Source organism: Typopeltis vanoorti, chromosome 2 (assembly GCF_054136105.1).
Source record: "Typopeltis vanoorti isolate ZY-2024b chromosome 2, IOZ_Tvanoo_1.0, whole genome shotgun sequence".
In the NCBI taxonomy this organism is placed as follows: domain Eukaryota; kingdom Metazoa; phylum Arthropoda; class Arachnida; order Uropygi; family Thelyphonidae; genus Typopeltis; species Typopeltis vanoorti.
The window spans coordinates 23269559-23285583 of record NC_143550.1 but is presented as its reverse complement, the minus strand read 5'-3'; the positions used below and the strand labels follow the sequence as shown (position 1 = coordinate 23285583).

General features: G+C 35.1%; 1 protein-coding gene across 2 annotated transcripts in view; it reads right to left on the bottom strand.

The window, feature by feature from the left end:
* LOC150108873 (serine/threonine-protein kinase unc-51-like) overlaps positions 1-16025 on the bottom strand; it is a 400205-nt gene that overhangs the window by 152906 nt on the left and 231274 nt on the right. For both annotated transcript variants that reach the window (XM_090410511.1, XM_090410519.1), the window contains exon 17: positions 6044-6196. In XM_090410511.1, coding sequence (XP_090266637.1) covers positions 6044-6196 — 153 coding nt within the window. The remainder of the gene's footprint in view (positions 1-6043; positions 6197-16025) is intronic.

Genomic DNA, 16025 nt, shown 5'->3' with positions numbered 1-16025 from the left:
CTTGTTGATGCAAGCTTATACATCCTAGAATCCACTTTATATTACAAAATAAAAACAGCAATATCTGCTTTATAGAAATCAGAGTCACATGCCAGACCAATGGGCTCTCTCTCTCTCTCTCTCTCTAGGGAAAACAGTGTATAAAGGTAGATTCATCTATTAAAAGTTGCACCACCACTATCCACCATCATATTATGACAGTTTAGAAATACTTGTGAATATGGAAAACAATCATTTACTCAGGTTATAATGTCCTTGCTACTGAGGTCAATCATATATGTATCATGTTCTTGGCCTACAGATACAACTACCACAGAATCAAGAAGATGTTGGCATTCCTTCCTTCTGGACTTGAACTACTGGATGTCCATAACTATTCCATATATCTGATGTACTGAAATAGCATTTCAAGTTTTGAAAATTTTGTTACTGCCTTTAGATCACACAGCATATTATTTATTAATTCCTCTCCTCCACAAAAAAGATTAACTTCAACTCTTAGACCTCTAAAGAGTTTATCAAATGTAGGTCGATTGAATGGATTACACTCTCTTTTCCAACATATAGGCCACAAGTTAGAATGTTACCTGACACAAATACTTGGGCAGATGTTTATTGTCATATACCAAAACCACTAGCATGCTTATCGGAAGCTAAGGGTTATTATCTAATAAACAGGTAGAACTGATATGTATATATAGACAGATTTATATATATAAAGAAGAAAAAAGGCATGCAATTGTAAACTTCTATGGATGGTCATACTGAGCCAACATCAGATTTGTTTAACATAAAGACCTGCATTTAGCTCAATCGCTATAGTTAAAAGACACCTACCACAGCATTTATTAGGGAAAAAAGTCATACTATTTCATAAAAGCAAATACAAATTTTTAGAGACTTCTATACAAATCCTTCTCTTTCATTTTTGAAGAAATGCAGAATCTCAACATGGTGGGATGCAAAAAATTGTCACATATCAGGGGAAACTCTTATTATTACTTTCAGACAGTGGCTAAGGGTTTCCACTCAATGATAACCACCAGGTAGCAAGCACCCTTTACAACTGTGGACTTCGATTCATTTTTCCATGTAGCAGTTATTCTTGTTATTCTTAACAAGGTGATGCAAGCATATACATCCTCCAAGAATCCAATTTACTTTAGAAAATCAAAATAATAGTCTGCTTTTAGATGCAAACTTATACATCCTAGAATCCTAAGATGTATTGGCTACATATACGAATCTATACAGGTGTGTAGTACTGCCTGATTATGTCAACTGGACATGGGTTTAATAATGAAAATAGTAATTCCAGTATTTTAGTTATTATATCATATTCTGATAACCACACTGGTCTCTTGATTATCTATCTCCATACATTGATTTTGCAGCACCATCCAAGCTCTGAAGTTATCTTTCTTGGGAGAATTTAACATAAACAGTAAATTGTTTTCCCTTTTCTAATTCCACTGATGAAGCTGGAGGAAATGCTAAGATACTTGCTGTGAGATTTTATCAACAGACATTATCAAACTGCCACAAGCCAGCAGATGATTCTTCCCCCATGTTTCAACAGTTTTCTTAACCAGTCCTCCTTCCAAACATGCTAGCACCATCTGCTTTCTTCTTGAGGAGCTGACAATGACAGTATCTTATCCTCTCCTCTCATGTCAGGACTCACACAACCTTGTCCCCATTTCCTTTCCTGTACCACCCTACTTCCATCTGTTCTGAGTATTGTTTCCAAAGGAAACAATACTCAGAACAGATGGAAGTAGGGTGGTACAGGATATTTACTTATTAAGGAGGAGCATATTTACTCCTCCTTTCCATAATCTAAGTACTCTTTCTGCTTCTTAATCCAAATATTTGCTGTGATGGAATAACTGAAATAACTCTTGCTAGAATGAACGCTTCATCTTTTCTCTGATCCAAAAAACCCAGATCAATATCCAAGCCTTGATTCTCAAACAATGTGCTAAGGCAGTCCAAGGGAAAAAAAAAACGACTCTGATAGGATCAAATTGAAAAAAAAAAAAAATTGACTCCTGCTTGCTAAGGCCACCAGGTGCAACTTCTGCTATCTCATGCTCTCATCTATTTCACATTCAGATGGTACCATCGTGACATCATCCTAAAGGTAAACATAATCCTCATGGCATTGTTTCTTCTACTCCAACAGCTGCATATGTGACCAAGGCACATTTCTTTCCACTACACAAACAGTTCGTTGTATGTTTCCTCTAATCTTTTAAAAGAATTTTGAATGACTTGAATTCAAATAAGTTTTCCCAAGTTGTCTTCAAAATCTGTGCACAGAATTTTAAAAGGCATTTTACAATTTTTCATACTCTTCATCACCTGTCCAATAGTACAGTAGCACAAGACCTATATAAGCCTATTCAAAATGAAGGTGGTCTGAAAAGTTCTTGACCTCAACCATAGATGGCAACACTATCGGCAAGATTTTTTTTCTTCTAAGTTGGTACATCTGTCATAAACATCCATGTGAAATTGCAAGTCATTCTATCAAGTAGTTTGAAGAACGTGCAGGATATATTTTGCATGAAGAATTGTAAATGAAAAAGTTTTGTGCAAGATGGGTGCCACGCTTCCTCACAGCAGATCGTAAACGCTCGCATGAAAACCTCTGAACAGGCCTTGGAGCATTTTAACAAGAATAAAACTGATTTTGTGCATCAATTTATTACTATGGATGAGACTTGATTCACCATTACACACCAGAATCCAAACAGCAGTCAAAACGGTGGACAGAAGCCTGTCATTCAGCACCAAAAAAGACAAAGTCGGTTCCATCAGTAGGAAAGGTCATGGCATCGGTGTTTTGGGATGCTAAAGGGATTTTGTTTATTAATTATCTTGAAAAGGGTAAAACAATAACTGGGGAATATTATTCAGATCTTTTAACCAGACGAGAAGAAAAAATTTGTGAGAAAAGACCTGGTTTACAGAAGAAAAAAATCATCTTTCATCAGGACAATGCACCTACCTACAAAGGTGTTTTGGCAATGGGAAAATGAAGGGATCTGCACTATGAATTGTTGGGACATCCACCCTATTCCCCAGATTTAGCTCCCTCTGACTTCTATCTCCTCCCAAAACTAAAACTCTTCCTCAGTGGTCAGCATTTTTCTTTGAATCAAGAGGTGATTGTAGTTGTAGAGGAATATTTTGCTGATCTTACTGAGAACCTCTACAGGGATGGGATAACGGTGCTGGAGCATCACTAGAATAAATGTATTAGTCTTAAGGGAGATTATGTTGAAAAATAAAAATAATTTTGAAATTATAAAACCGTTTTTTCACTGTTAGGCCAAGAACTTTTCAGACCACCCTAGTAAAAGAAGAAATAAAATGAGCCATCAAACTACATTCCTATTACTTTCATCTCCCTTCAGTTCTCATGAAAAAAATTCAGCAGAATATCATCAACAGCCCACTTCCCAACTATCCAGAGGCACATCAATTAATTAGTGACCACCAATATTCCCCTCATTTTTGCTGGACCATGTGCACATGGAAAATCTTCAGTGTGCAAGTTTCCAGTCTCCAACTCAAAATGTGCATGGTAACCCCCATATTTATAATAGTGAAAGCCACAAGTCACTTTAAATTTGATATACCTAAAATTTTTGGAAAACATCTTTGTTAAAAATCTCATACATTGCATGCTAAATATTTCTATAAGAGCAACCGAAATGCTTATTCCTTCAGCTACTTAAGCACTGGATATACATGCAATTTATAAACAAATTATTGTCAAATTTGCCTGGCAGCTCCAAGTTAAATCAATTTTCTTTTTTCTTTTTTTTTTTCTGCTTTAATTTTGACCGTGGCATTCTGAGGGTATGATGTACTAAAATCACTAATGTAATATTTCTCATGTTAACATTTCCCTTTTTTCATTTAGCAATAGCCTGTAAAATTTGTGAGCATTAAATTAATTTGCTTAAATCTACACAGCCACAAAAATCAATCACTGCACAAGTTCAAGTGACTGTACTGTCTGGACAGTAGACACTAAACAAAAACAGCTCTGCAACTTGCTGACATCAACACATCAGTTTGCACACATGGTGCAAGCTAAAAGTAACCAATTAGAGTATATTAATTGGAATGGGCTAGAGTAATATTGAAGTGGAGACATTGGAGAAATCATTAAATAAAATAAGTGACAAGTATGGTTTATCATATAATTTGTTTTCACTGTACATTTAAAAATAACTGACCGTGAAAGAAAACATTTTGTGTGTGTGTGTGTGTGTGTGTGTGTGTGCAGTTACTAGGCACCTATGCTCTCTTTTTGACCTGTGTGCACAGCTTAGAGGGAACACTGGTGATCACCAAATAATCCACACAATGATTATTTGGTGATCACCAAATAATCCACACAAATATTCCACACTGTGGAATATTACCCACCGTTGGACAAAAGTCATGGAAAGAGGAGTTGGAGAAATGTGTGTGTGGTTGCTCTTGACATTTCTGGAGCATTTGATCAAAGAAGCGTACTTGCACAAATACCATCTTATGATGTGCCATTCCTTCTTGTTTCCTCTCTTTAGAGTTCTCCATCAATGGTGGCCCCAAGGTTCTGTACTTCCACTCGCCCTCTTCCCACAACAAATAAATTATCTTCTCTCACTGACCTTTGAATCCTATCCATAATTATGCTGATGATTATACTCCATTTCTTTTTCTTCATTTGAAAAACCTTAGTGACCAAATATGTTCAAGATTATCTTAATTTATAATAAATTTAATAAATTTAGTTTAATCCATTATCCAAGTGTGAGCAAACAAAGTTTGCACCTGAAAGTATCTTCAGGACTGGGGTAAGGTGGTACAACACCAGGAAACTCATTGCAAACTTTGTTTGCTCACACTTGGATAAAGGATTAAACTAAATTTATTATAGTCTAACCAAGTGAAAAATAAACTTTCAACATCTTTCTCGAAATCCAGAGTAATTTAATAAAAAGGTGTATATAAATTTATTCAGCCGACTTCCTGTCATACCGGCTTTGAACAGACAGCTGAACAAATGACTGTAGATTGCAGAGAAATAGTCTGGAATCAGAAGTTCGGCAAATAGCACAATATTATTCAGGACTGGGGTTACTTTTTTTTTTTAGCTACTTTTTATAAAATAGCTACTTTTTATAAAAAAAAGTAGCTATTTATAATTCAGTTCCATACTGAAATAAAAAAAAATATATTTAACAAAAAATTTGGTAAGACAAAAAACTAAATGTAAATAAAAAATAAAAATAAATGTTTGATATCTAAAGCCTTAGGTTAAATTTTGAATCTACTTACTTCAGTGTGCATTAACTACACATTCACTGTGTTTAGCAATCAACAATTCGATGATTTACAAACAATGCCCAAATGTCACTTCCTAATAGAGGTTAAGCCAGGTACAAGCGTGTGCCTCATGCCCTAATTGGCGAATGCACACTGCATGTAAAAAAAAGCAAGTCGGTAGTGTAAGGGCACCCACTGTAATGGGACGTCCCAGGTGAATGTCTGGCTTATCTAGTGCTTCCGCCAACTCCATACTACACATAGTGAAAAAACAATTTGCAGTATTTGCTAAATGTTATTAAAAGTCAGTATTTATTACAATCTATTTTAATGCATATCCACATTTAATAAACACTGATATTAAAATGCATTTTTATTTTATTTTTTCCTACTCACTTCATTGCCCCTTGAAGAAGGCACTCCGATGCCAAGCATTGCCTGCTTACCATGTTAAGCCAGTCCTGTTTCTATCCACTATAACTGTATAAATAAATCTCAAGATAAAGATAATTTTGTGTTTACAAAGGACAGAAATCACAGCTTTTTATGAAATGCTTGCCCGACACACATTAGAAAAATTAGTAAGAGGTGTCATTTCTTGACTCCGGCTATAGTTGCTGGTGTTCCTATCCACTATAATTCTAAGAATAAATTTCAAGATAAATATGATTTTGTGTTTGCAAAGGGGAGAAATAAGTGCTTCATGAAATACCTGAACGACGCAATGGGGATCCAGAAAAAGTGGTAGGAGGTGTCATTTGTTGCCTCCAGTTATTAGTAGTCTGCCTGCCAGGTGGTGTACCACCACTGTAACTTCTAAGTCTACCCCCAGTTGTTGTTGGTGGTGTACCTATAGTGAATTGAACTGTAAATGATAAAGAGAAATTATCACTTAAGTAAACATACAATATCAACATCAATAGTTTAAAATGCAATTATCTTAACAACATAATAATGTTAACCAAATATATTTCTTTTTAAATTTTATGAATCAAATATATATAAATTGATTAAAAACGATTTTTAATAATTTTTCTTAAGAATAACATGTTCAACCAAATTCTGACATTTCTTGAACAGGATGTTGCACACAGCAACAATCATTACTGTCATTCAGGCAATAATGAGAAAAATGAAGGTGTCAGTATATGCTAACTTTATGTTGTCATTTGAAGTGTTAATTAATGGTGTAGTGTTGCACAGCTGCAAATATCTCTCTCAAAAAAGAATGGATAGAATAAGTACACTATGAGCTTATTAAAGATAATATGGTTTCTCTGTTATTAACTTTCTTGTATTTTTTTTTCAACCACCACGACAACTGGTTCAAAAGACAACTTCTGGCATTGAAGTTGTCTTTTGAACTTCTCAGATACCCTTATAATAAAATATAGATGATAACCTTGCCATTAAAGTTTTATTATTATTATTTTATATAAGCATCTCCATGGAGTCAGAAGACTCACTGTGGGAGATCCTTATTCACACAATATCTATCATACCTCTCCTTAAACTCATTCGCTGATGAAGCACTCACAACTACCCCTGGCAACCCATTCTACCAATGTGATCACCACCTTCCAAACAAAAATCTAGTCCTAACACCTTGATAACCACACTCTTACACAATTTCCATGGATGATCCCTTGTTTTTCTCTCTCTCTTCCTTCCTACTATGTACTGAAAAAAATTCTTCAGTGTCAGTCCTATAAATTCCATTTAATAACTTATAAACTTCTATCATATCTCTTCTTTTTTGCTTATCAGCTAGTTTTCGAAGCCCACAAACAGTCAAATCTATTTTCATAGAAAACAATCCTTACACCTGCAACAATCATTGTCACTCACCTCTGGATCCTCTCCACTACTTCATTCCCACGGAATCCAGGTTCTAGATCTGCAATCAAAAAACTCTAACTGCAATTTCGGCAAAAAATAAATATCATTAGAACAATGAAGTGTGGGGTGGCAGAAAGCATAATCTCAAAAATAGTCAATCACTGTCTATGATGTGTTTTCATCAAAAAATAATTATAATACTTGATTAGTTGCTTGCAAGCAGTAATTGAGTGGAATGTGTTCGAGTGAGTGGTGAATGCTCTAATATTGATTTTAAGGCTAGGTATAATACATGAGGGGATCTGGATTCTTACATTCTGATAAACACCTAGAACAAAAATGATAGTAACGCAACTGATATAACCACAAGAAAGAACATACGAGGATATAAGAACATAAGTTATCTTCATAACTATGCTGCTAGCATGTTGTAGTGTATTATATCCATGCCACCAACCTAAGATGTTGCTGCCATATTCTGGTTCTGCCATCAACAAGATACAGTACAAAGGACTTGTCAGAAGAAGTGACATTTTTTTCAGTTGTCAGCTGTGCAGTGTAGGGGATCACATGCCCATTGAAACCACATCTTCCTGTTCTTAGCTGATGGCACTGAGACCCAGGATGGTCGTCTGTTCCTGTACCCATCTGTGACAGTGTGAGATGAACTGCATGCTCTGAGATGAAGGTCTGACCACTCTTGCACTGAGCTGTGATGTGATTGTCTGTGGTCCCTCTCATCATATTTCACAATCCTTGCCATTCTTTTCTCACCTTGTGTAGCAATCAGCTATATCCACAGGACTGCTGTTGGCTTGGAGTTGTCTAGTTATTACACCACTATTAGTATATCCAAAACACTGCAGTATGTGAAAAACCCCAAAGAATAGATATTTGTGACATACTAGTACCAGTACATTTGGCATCAACAATCATATGACTCTCAAAGTAACTTAAGTCATGCCTTTCTGTTTGATGGCACGTAAGCCATACCTTTGTGTTTGATGCATCAAACACAAAAACGAATGCCTGTCTGCCTGATTTATATAGCAAACTGCTGTCACGTGACTCAACAGCTTGAGGAACAGTCTCTTCTCCTAAATGCGGAGGTGTTCCTAATAAAGTGACCACTCAGCATGCGTGTAGGTGTGTGTGTGTGTGTGTGTACATATATATAAACAGTACATGTTTGATTCACGATTTGCAGATTTCTGTTCCACATTGCCACATCAAGAAAATTCTCTGTGCAAAACTAATGGACAGATTGTGTACTATCTCAGTGTCTCAGATTACTATGTTGTTAAATTAAACTTGCCCATAAGAAATTATATTTTTGTTTAATCCTTTATGCAAGTGTAAGCAAACAAAGTTCGTGTGTGAAGTGTTTTCATGATTAAGCAACTGATGACTTCACAGAAATTACCATAATATCCAAAGCACGCATCCTATCGAACATGTATGATGCTATGCATTATGGAAAGAATCACTACCCAAAGCGTTTCAACCTTTATTGAGGTCCCATTTTCTTCTTCTTCTTTTCCATCCTCAAGACGAGTTGAGTCCATGGATAAAAGCCTGTCTTCCTTCCTTCTTTGTCCAAAGCAAGTTCTTTCATCATATGAAAGAACTTGCTTTGGATCATGTACCCTTCATCGTATGGAGGGTACAAGATTCAGTGGATGAATCTTGTACCCTGCATAGTGCCCTCAAATACCAGATGAAGAAGTTTGTCCACTTCCATTTGCACAATGTGTGGCCAAACCCACAGAATTTATACTTTTTAACTGTGTTAAGAATTGTTGTTAGGGATATTCAAATCCTGCAGCACTTGCGCATTAGTCTTATGTTCAACGAGTTCTATTTATTTTCCCGAAGCATTTCATCGCAAAAGCCAATAGTTTCTTTTCTTCTTTTTATTTTTATTTTATTTTTAAGCCCAGGTTTCTGCTCAAAAGAGAGCTGTTGGAAGTATTATATTTTCATATAATTTTATTTTGAGTTATACAAATTTTGTTGTTTTTTCACATTTCACCTACTCTACTCTAAATTTATTCATCATTGACCATGCTATAGAGCAGGGGTTCCCAACCCTATGCCCGCGGGCACCATGGTGCCCGTTGACCAATTTGTGTGTGCCCGCCGCTGTTCAACCATGTGCCGTATAGTTTGAAATAATCACGCAACAATTCATGGCATGCTATATGACGCATGCATTAATGACACATGATGGTTATTAAACGCATACAATGTAAAGTAGACGCGCATTCGAAGTTGTTCATTCCAGTTTAAGAACTGGAATATCATCATATTCTCCTAATTATGAAGCACTGGCCAATGAAATGCAATGCCAAAGATCACACTAACTTACATATATATATTTAAATTTTTATATAATGTAAACTTTGTATGTATTCATTTAACAAAAGAATTCAAAAAATTTGCTTGAAAAAATAGATGGCGCCCGTCGCCCTACCGGTATTTTGAATGTGCTCTAAGAAACAAAAAAGGTTCGGAACCCCTGCTATAGAGAGTCTGTTTTATTGTAGATATCATATAAATTCGAAGTCAAGTATGCTACTAGCTAATTAAAACCACTTTTCTTATATAGTAAAACCTGTGGAGTATTCATAACTAAAAATTCACACACTTATGCCACAGTAATTAACTTTTTAATATGTAAATATTTCGTCTTAAGTATCATAACACATCATCAGTACAGCTATTAAACAACAACAGGAATTATATTCAAAAAAATTAGTGTGCATTCTTACATTGGAATCCCTCTATATGTATACAGTAGCATGTTTAAGGATTAAAAACTATTGAGCAGCAATTAAATTAAATTAAAATATAACTGATAAATTTATTTTATACAATTGAGGATAACAATTTCCCAGACTTCCGGTTAAGATTGGGTCTGTGACATAAGGCTTCAGCACTTTCTTTATACAAATGCTCATGTTTATATATGGATCAATGTAGTAGCTTGGTGTTTTGCCATTGAATCCTGTGATTAGTGTTTTCAACTCCATGTTGTATGAGGTCAGATTTGTGAGGTTTGATAAGACAGATGTGGTCTTGATGTTCGGAGATGTGTTTATTTACAGATCTTCCTGTTTGTCCATAGTAAGCCAAGTTACAAGAACATGGCACTTTGTATATGCCAGGTAGCATCATTGGTGAGAGTTTGTCTTTTGGAGAAGGTAACAAATTGTGAATTTGGTTTTAGGTAGTTTATAGTTTTTAGGTAGATTAGTTTATAGGTAGCAGCAAGTTTATATTTCTTCCTAATTTTTGACAAACATTCAGAGATGCCTTTGATATATAGTATAGGACTCCTATGGGCTTCTTGTCTAGGATGATGTGTAGGAGAGTGGCTAATAATTTTTTTTGGGTTGTTATTGGATTATATCCATTTAGTAAGGCTGTATCTTTAATAATTTCCAAGTCTTGTTTTAAAGATTCTTCAGATTAACAAAATTTGTGTGCTCCAGATACCAAAGATTTTATGATGTCATATTTTTGAGATGGATAGTGAGTTGATGTATTGTGGATATAACGACCTGAAAAAGTTGTTTTTCAGTAGACAGAAGTGGAAATGGGACCATTTTGTTTATCAAGAAAGAAAATAACTTATCATGATTTTTTTTTCTAGTGTGAATTTGATGCGAGGAGGCAGGTTGATACCATTTAGAAATGAGTAGAGTTCTTGTTCTGTATGGCTCCAGATGTCATCTTTGGTATCCAGAGCAGCACTCTCTTTAAATAAATTTTCAGACCAGCAGATATTGTAGTTGGTATCAATTTTGTGTGTTGCTAGGCCAGATTTCTTGTTAACAATGTAAGATTGATGTTCTTGTTCTCTTTTTTCCAGAGAATATCCAGTTTGTCCAAAGTATGTCTGCTATTAACCACTTGTGTTGTTCTATTTACACCCATTCAGCTCTGTCTTAAACACTGTATTTCTCTAGCCAATATACTTCTGATGATAACCAGTAATTTTCAGATTAAAATATTATTATTATTATTATTATGCAACACCTCCAGGGAGTTCAAAGAATCATCGAGGGAGGGTACCTACTCTACAATTCTCTGTCTCTACCAACTACAACTACACCAATGCCATCTTCTGCCCACCAGCACCACTGATATTTCCACAGACAATCACAAACATCCATGCCCATGGAGGGATTTGAACCTACAGCTTTTTGTCCAGAGAGCGGATACGCTAACCACTTGACCAACCATGCTGCTGGCAAATATCTGGCCATTAAAGTATAATCTTTATTAATTGTTATGCTTGTGTTTTTGTGTTATTTTGTCTTAGAGTTATAGCACAAGTATCCTTAAAATATCAAACATGTTTCTTGATTTAAACAGTCCTAAGCTGGTGGAAATGTTTCAGGAACTGTAAAACTGCAGCCATTAATCATCTCACTTTAAAGCACTGAAGGTGCTCATTAAAGCAAATTTATTTGCTTTAATGAGCCCCTTAATCATTTGGACCTCAAACAGAAGGATTTGGGTGACACGAGATATCATTAGGAACAGGTATAGAGATCATTTTTGTACAGTAACAGATTGCTACTGTGATGAACAATGTCCCAAGATATCCTCCAAACAGTGGGGAGATAAGAATAGATGAGGATATAAAAGTCGAATTTCTGCTGATAATGCCACCAAAGGACTATCGTAACAAATTTTAAAGCTTACTCTTTGGCGCACATTTAGTAAATGCTATGAGAAATGGAAGACTGCATGTCTGTTAAAGAATATTGGAGGTTTCATAATATCCTTCTGCTTCGACAGAGGTAACATTAACATGTATGAATGGAGTGTGGAGAAAAGTGTGGACTGAGTAGGTGCATGGTTTCAGGGGGATTTGAGGAATTGTAAGATTGCAAATGTTCAGGTGATAGGACTTGATAATGTTGAGCCTGATTGAGTTGTTGGAGAGCCATTTTTAGCCTCTTTCAAATGAGGAACTGGAAGATTTGGCTGTGCAGTTGACTCAGGAACAAAAAGAGCCTGTTTTATCCTCGATAAAAATAACCATACTTGCAAAAATTCTAGCTGAGAACAAAACTGCCCTATTAGAAAAGGAGCCAATACATTTCAGCATTACTATGTTTTACAGGAATAGAGACCAAAGAAAGAAGGCAATCCTCCTCTATTTTAAACAGAAATTTGAAGCACTTCTGAATGATGCAAAGATGACAGAAGATGATCTACAACCAAGCCTTTCCTCTTGTCAGCAATGTCTACCTATTTACTTTATACGAGGTACTATCATGAAATAAATGTGATGTTAATGCATGAATATAATATTTTGTTTAAAATATTATTATTATTTTTTTTGTATTTGTTACAACATCCTAGTCCAACGGTTGTAAAAGAGAGGTGGAATGCACCTTATTGAAATCTACTCTATAATATAAAACGATAACCCTTTTTATGAAATGTTTTGAAGTTTAGAGTCTTCAAAATTCGAGTCATCAGAATTCAAGGAGAACCGGCTTACCAGTCCAGAACTTGGGGGGAGGGGGGTGCACGTTGTAGGGAGGGGGGACTTACCCCCCAGTACATTATAATTTGAGTTTCACTGACACTAATTTGATAATATATGCCAGCATCTCCAGGAACTATACTAAGTGTAAATCAAGAAGTTACTTATGTATAAGCTTATGTCAGATGTGATCTTGTGGAAGAATCTATCCAGGTAAAATTGAACACGTAATGGAAATAAACCAACATATCTGAAGAAATCATATACTAAAGGAAATTATTGAAAGTTTATTTTTCACTTGGTTAGAATATAATAAATTTAGTTTAATCCTTTATCCAAGTGTGACCTTTATTGAGGATATCCGCAAGGAGATGTGTTTTGCATTATGGGAGATACTGAGATAGGAGTGTTGGTAGCTTGCTCCACCTTTGCAAGGAGCGCCCTGGTGTTGTACTACCTTACCCCAGTCCTGAAGATACTTTCAGGCGCAAACTTTGTTTGCTCACACTTGGATAAAGGATTAAACTAAATTTATTATAAAGGAAATTATATACTGTAATCATAAAATCTAAATTACAGGTAACCTTTGTTATATATGGGGATTGCATTCTAGAGAATCGCTTCATATATTGAAAAATGGAATGCTTATAACATGGGATTATAGAGGTTGCATTCTCAAACAAGAGATTATGATCTTTTAAGATTTACTTACTCAAATATACATATTAAGGCATATAAGAGTAGTAAATGAAATATTCAGTATGCAAAAAATAAATAACTATTCAAGTAGTTTTTTATTTTCATGATTAATATATCATAACAATATCTTAATCACATCTTCATCTGGCATGCTGAAGTTGAAGACTCGTAGGAGGCTGAAGGCTACTTTTTCATGAATCTCTCAACAGAAACTCAACTTGTAGTTTCAACTTCTGATTGCAATCTCTCGGTGTGTAACTTCAAACCACCTACAACTTACTGCAAAAGGTGTCAGTTGCTTTTCATCCTTCTTTAGATCTTCATACAAATTTTTTGTTTCTCTCATATGACTGCCTCAGACAGACATGTTCTGCGGTTTTGATGCTCAATCCATATATCCAGCATCCTTCCTATTTTCTCATCTGCATGACATCAAGATTACTAATCATGGACGATTGGGTGCTCTGCAAATTGTATCAGCCATTATCACTGTAAAATCGCTCAGTCCCATGGGCCTTTGAATGTCAATGCTAAGTTCGCTTCTATCAAACCAATTCAGAACCTCCAACTTCACTTCTGAAGAATGGGATTTCCTTGGTCTTTTCTTAAATTGTTCTTTATTCAGGATTCTTCTTTTTACTCTTAGTTTCCTTTGTTTGTCTCTTGCCAGACATCTTGCTCAAAGGGTGTAGAAGTTGTTTCCAGATAAAGACAGATACCGTATAGACCAATAAGAAAGTGGGGACACGAAATGGACAATGAGCCACTGAACACAGGGGATGGGATAGGAAACAAAGTGCATTCTTGGAAATCTCTATATCTTTGTAGAAGACAGTAATAGTCCTTATGAACCACAATAATAAAATCTTGTATATGCAAAAACACACATAACAAAATTGCATATAATAAGAGTTACCTGTATACTAGTAATATATCTATCCTTAATTTTATTTCCTATGATTGGAAAGACAGGTGCCAGAAAATACGCAGCTAGCAGTCAACGGTAAGAATCTAATCAAAAATAAGGAATTTTACCACAGGTGTTGTAAGCATTTATAAAAATGTAGAACAGGAGGACTGGACACACAGGCAATTACAATCTCAGGAAAGCTAGTTATAATAATGAATTATCAAAGACTGTAAATTCACATTAGGAATTTAAAAGTAAAATGGTGAAAAGTAGTTCTCTAAAATAATGGCATATGAATAATGTTTAAGTAGAAGTCTGCAGCGCAACAACTCTTGATAAAATCTCAGCATGTTAGAGACAAAACATATTGGCATTAAATAAATAAATAAACCTATAGCTACCTAAAGTTAGCTTTTAACTAATTACCATTATTATTTATAGGTTATTATGAATGATTATATGAATCATATGCTGCTCTCGATGTAATTAGAAATAACTTCAAAAAGTCAGAAGCAGGAAAGGTTTATTCTGGTAAGTTTAAATCTGACGTGTTGTATTCTTTCATGTAGTAGGGCCAGGGATGCCTTAGTATATATTCGTTTTGCTCTTCTTGAGTGGAATTATTCTTTAAATGTTAAAAACTTGGGAATAATGTTAAATTTTCTGCATCCATCTTTTTAAGAAAGTTAGATGGTTTAGAAGTCCAGCTTTTTTACATTTGAGTTTCTCAAAATAACGTACCTACTATGTGAAAGAATACAACACGTCAGATTTGAACTTAACAGAATAGACCTTTCGTGCTTCTGACTTATTGAAGTTATTTCTAATAACATAGAGAGCAACTTATGAACACTTTTAGATAAGATGATTTACAATTTCTAATTAGTAAACAAACTCAAATCAAAAAATTCAACACGCTATATGAAAAGTATTACAACTTCGAACCGAGCCTCCCTGATGAAAAAGTGATTTTTAACCTTTCGTGCCATGTATTGAGACAACCAAAAACTGAAATACTTAAGAAAGGATTCAATTTTGCCATCGCCCCAGATCATATTCCTAAGGTCGACATCATCAGTAACATAGAGAAAGCACTTGCATCCTTTCCAGAAACAACGGCAAATGATCTGAGATTAAAAAGTGCTATTATCTTTTCAACTTCAGCCACCTAACCTAAACATAACACCCCAAGAAATAAGAGCTCTCTCAAACTTGAAAAAGGATAAACAAATAACTATCTTAAAAGCAGACAAAGGTAATGCCACAGTAATTTTAAACACTAAGGACTACATAGCCAAGATTGCAAAATTACTATCAGATTCATCAATGTATCACATATTAGAGTCGGACCCAACATGGAAAAACCACAAGGACACTAATAACTTATTATGGAACATGACTAGTTGGTCCACAGACTTGCAACGGAATCTTAAGCCACTACACCCATTGACACCATGGTTATATGGAGCACTGAAAGTCACAAAAGTGGAGTTCTGCTACACCCGATCGTTGATGGAAGAAATGCTCCCACATAATTATTGTCCAAACACCTCTCCAGCCTTTTAAAAGGACATATCAGAAAATCAGACACTTACATTAAGCATTCAAAGCAATCATTGAAAATTTGAAAAACATCTCGATCTTAAAGACAGACATTCTTGCTAGTTTGGACATGGTATTGTTATACCCTGACAAGTTGGAAACATGAGATTTCATCTTATCATTGTATAACAGAGCGAA